Source organism: Electrophorus electricus, chromosome 9, assembly GCF_041902795.1.
Source record: "Electrophorus electricus isolate QZ-2024a chromosome 9, ASM4190279v1, whole genome shotgun sequence".
Classification (NCBI taxonomy): domain Eukaryota; kingdom Metazoa; phylum Chordata; class Actinopteri; order Gymnotiformes; family Gymnotidae; genus Electrophorus; species Electrophorus electricus.
Window position 1 is genome coordinate 6,892,501 of NC_137505.1, and position 2,500 is coordinate 6,895,000.

Consider the following 2,500-nt stretch of genomic DNA (forward strand, 5'->3'; position numbering starts at 1 on the left):
AGGACGCAAACGAGACGCGAGCCGGGCGAGCGAAGCGGACCCGAGCGAAAGAAACGTGCGGAGAATAACGAACGCAAAAACGACACAAATGTGCTCACAAGCTCACGATGACTGACAGTACAAACCAGGACACGAGAGGTGTTTATACGTAGTGGAGTTGGCACAGGTGTGACAAACGACAGGGATGCACGTGAGAAACCAGGGTAGGGAGAGAAGTGAGTGAAAACCCACAAGCACATGGCGAGGTCGAGACCAAATCGTCGAGATGCGGGGGGGTGACGAGGGTGATGATCAGCTCGTGAGCGGAACAGCCTTGCTGCCTGACCGCATCGTCATCGTTCTCCTCTTCTTCTCGCGGAGTGCAAGCACGCAGCGCAAGTTTCACCATTTTGGCGTTAGGCCGACACACACACAACTTAGTTTGCTACCTCGCATGGATTTCTGCTCAGTAAAGACCAATTTCCAAACCTCTTTATGGTTGTCCCTTCACTGACAGAGCAACAGACACACACTCACAACCTTTGGCTCCAATTCCAGTCTCCACCTCCTTGCCCACAAACCTCCAGGGTGTGTGTGTGTGTGTGTGTGTGTGTGTGTGTGGGTGGGTGTGTGGGTGTGTTATTCCCTGTCCTGATGGCTCTACTCTCATGAATACATATAAAGGAGCAGCTGAGAGTTAATGGTAATTAGTTCCTTCATTAACCTGTGTCTGACCTCTGAGTGTGATGGACATGACCTGTCTGAGCAGGCTGACGTGTGAATCTGCTGTGTGCCGAGAAAAACCTCGGCTCTGTGCTCCAACTACACGGAATGAGCCATGTGTGAGAGTGGCCGTTCGTCACGCACACATTTCTGACAGGGTTCGGAATTCCCATGCCGTTATCTGCTAAAGTTTCACTTTGTAAAATAAAAACCCAGTTTCTCCTCTCTCTCTCTCTCTCTCTCTCTCTCTCTCTCTCACCATCTCTCTCTCTCTCTCTCTCTCTCTCTCTCTCTCTTTCTCTCACCCATAAATCTGTATGAAGTGCTTGTATGCAATTTACAATTCTATTAGCAGTAACTGTTCAGTGTGTGTAAGGTCCTTTGTTAGTCTTATCTGTGTTAGCTCAGCACTCATCATTAGTCCTGTACAGAAAAATCACTACCACGTTTATAAACTACCCATCTACCAGTCTTAACTACCAGCCTTAACTACTGGTCTAACAAAGGCAAACCTGAATTCAGTTTGGATTAGGTCCAAGTCCAGCCTGTGCGATAAGCAAGGCGGTGTCCAGGATCCAGTGTGATTTCCTAGTTGTTGTGTGATTTCTAATACTGGTTCAAGTTCTAGTGTGTAGTACCTGTCTGCGCCAGTCTGATGTCTTGGATTCTCTGCACCATAAGCAGTCATAAATCACCTCCCTCCCGCCAGCGCTGACTGTGTTAATCCTGCCCCTGACCCATCTTAATGAGTTCATTAACTCACTATTGTCTGGTGAGGTGCTCGTTTCAGGGTGCTGGAAAACGGTGATAACGAGAGATTGTTTGTCACGGATTGCTGACTGATTGGGGTGAGATGGCCACTCGAGTTGTTTACATCCTCCCTCTCTCTCTCTCTCTCTCTCTCCCTCCCGTCCTCCGTCTGTCCGTTCTGAAGGCCGGAGTCAACGCGCTCCTCCAGGACGTGAATGGGAACACGGCGCTGGACTACGCCGCCGAGGGAGCGGAAGGCAGATGCATCCTGACCAAGCACCTGGAGGAGAACGGTAGGCCACGCCCCCCGCGTCCGACACAGAGCGCACACACGCGCGAGGAACACGTTAACACGGGGGCAGGGCATGAATAACTGTTCCCATCACATCCCGTCCTGACCTTCCAATGAGTAAAAGACTGGAAGCGTTTTCTTATGTTTATTTTCAGTACAGGAGTTTTTCATAAGTTATATATCTCATAAAAGTTGCTGGCGATGAGGTGGAGAGAGAGAGATTCAATAAGAGACACCTTATTGAAGTGAATGTGTAAACTCACTTTTAAAATATGACCCTAACGGCAACTGGACGGCATCTTCGTTTTTATATCTGCAGGCTAACTTGCTAGCATGCTAATCCTCGTAAAGTCAATGCTACGTTTCATGCTCGGTAGCTGGTACATGTCCTGTTGGACCCACAAGCTGGCTGCGTCACGTCACCTGGTGCTTTACGAGAGGAGCCACGGGTCCGCTCAGAGGAGAGAGGTCGTATGAGCGGGAGGGGCTGCTGTGGACCAGTCAGTTTGCCATTAGAAGAGTTGCTTATAGTCAGCGCTCCTCACATTAAACAAAATAAGCAAGTTATCTAAATAAACAAACAAACAAGATGGCATACAGTAGATTCCAGAAGCTTGCATAAGTCAACCACCAAGAACTTCATATTTCAAAGAACCATATTCAAATTTCTGCTTAGCTGATACCTCATTCACTTCTCAAATACGTTTTATGAGATTCCCATGTATTTTCTTTTACCACGCAGTGTTTATTGTTTAT

At 48.1% G+C, this 2,500-nt stretch overlaps 1 protein-coding gene across 7 annotated transcripts in view; it reads left to right on the forward strand.

Annotated features, from left to right (window-relative positions):
- Window positions 1–2,500, forward strand: part of myo16 (myosin XVI) — a 109,817-nt gene that overhangs the window by 51,451 nt on the left and 55,866 nt on the right. For all 7 annotated transcript variants that reach the window (XM_081720514.1, XM_081720516.1, XM_081720515.1 and 4 more), the window contains one exon: window positions 1,637–1,745. In XM_081720514.1, coding sequence (XP_081576640.1) covers window positions 1,637–1,745 — 109 coding nt within the window. The remainder of the gene's footprint in view (window positions 1–1,636; window positions 1,746–2,500) is intronic.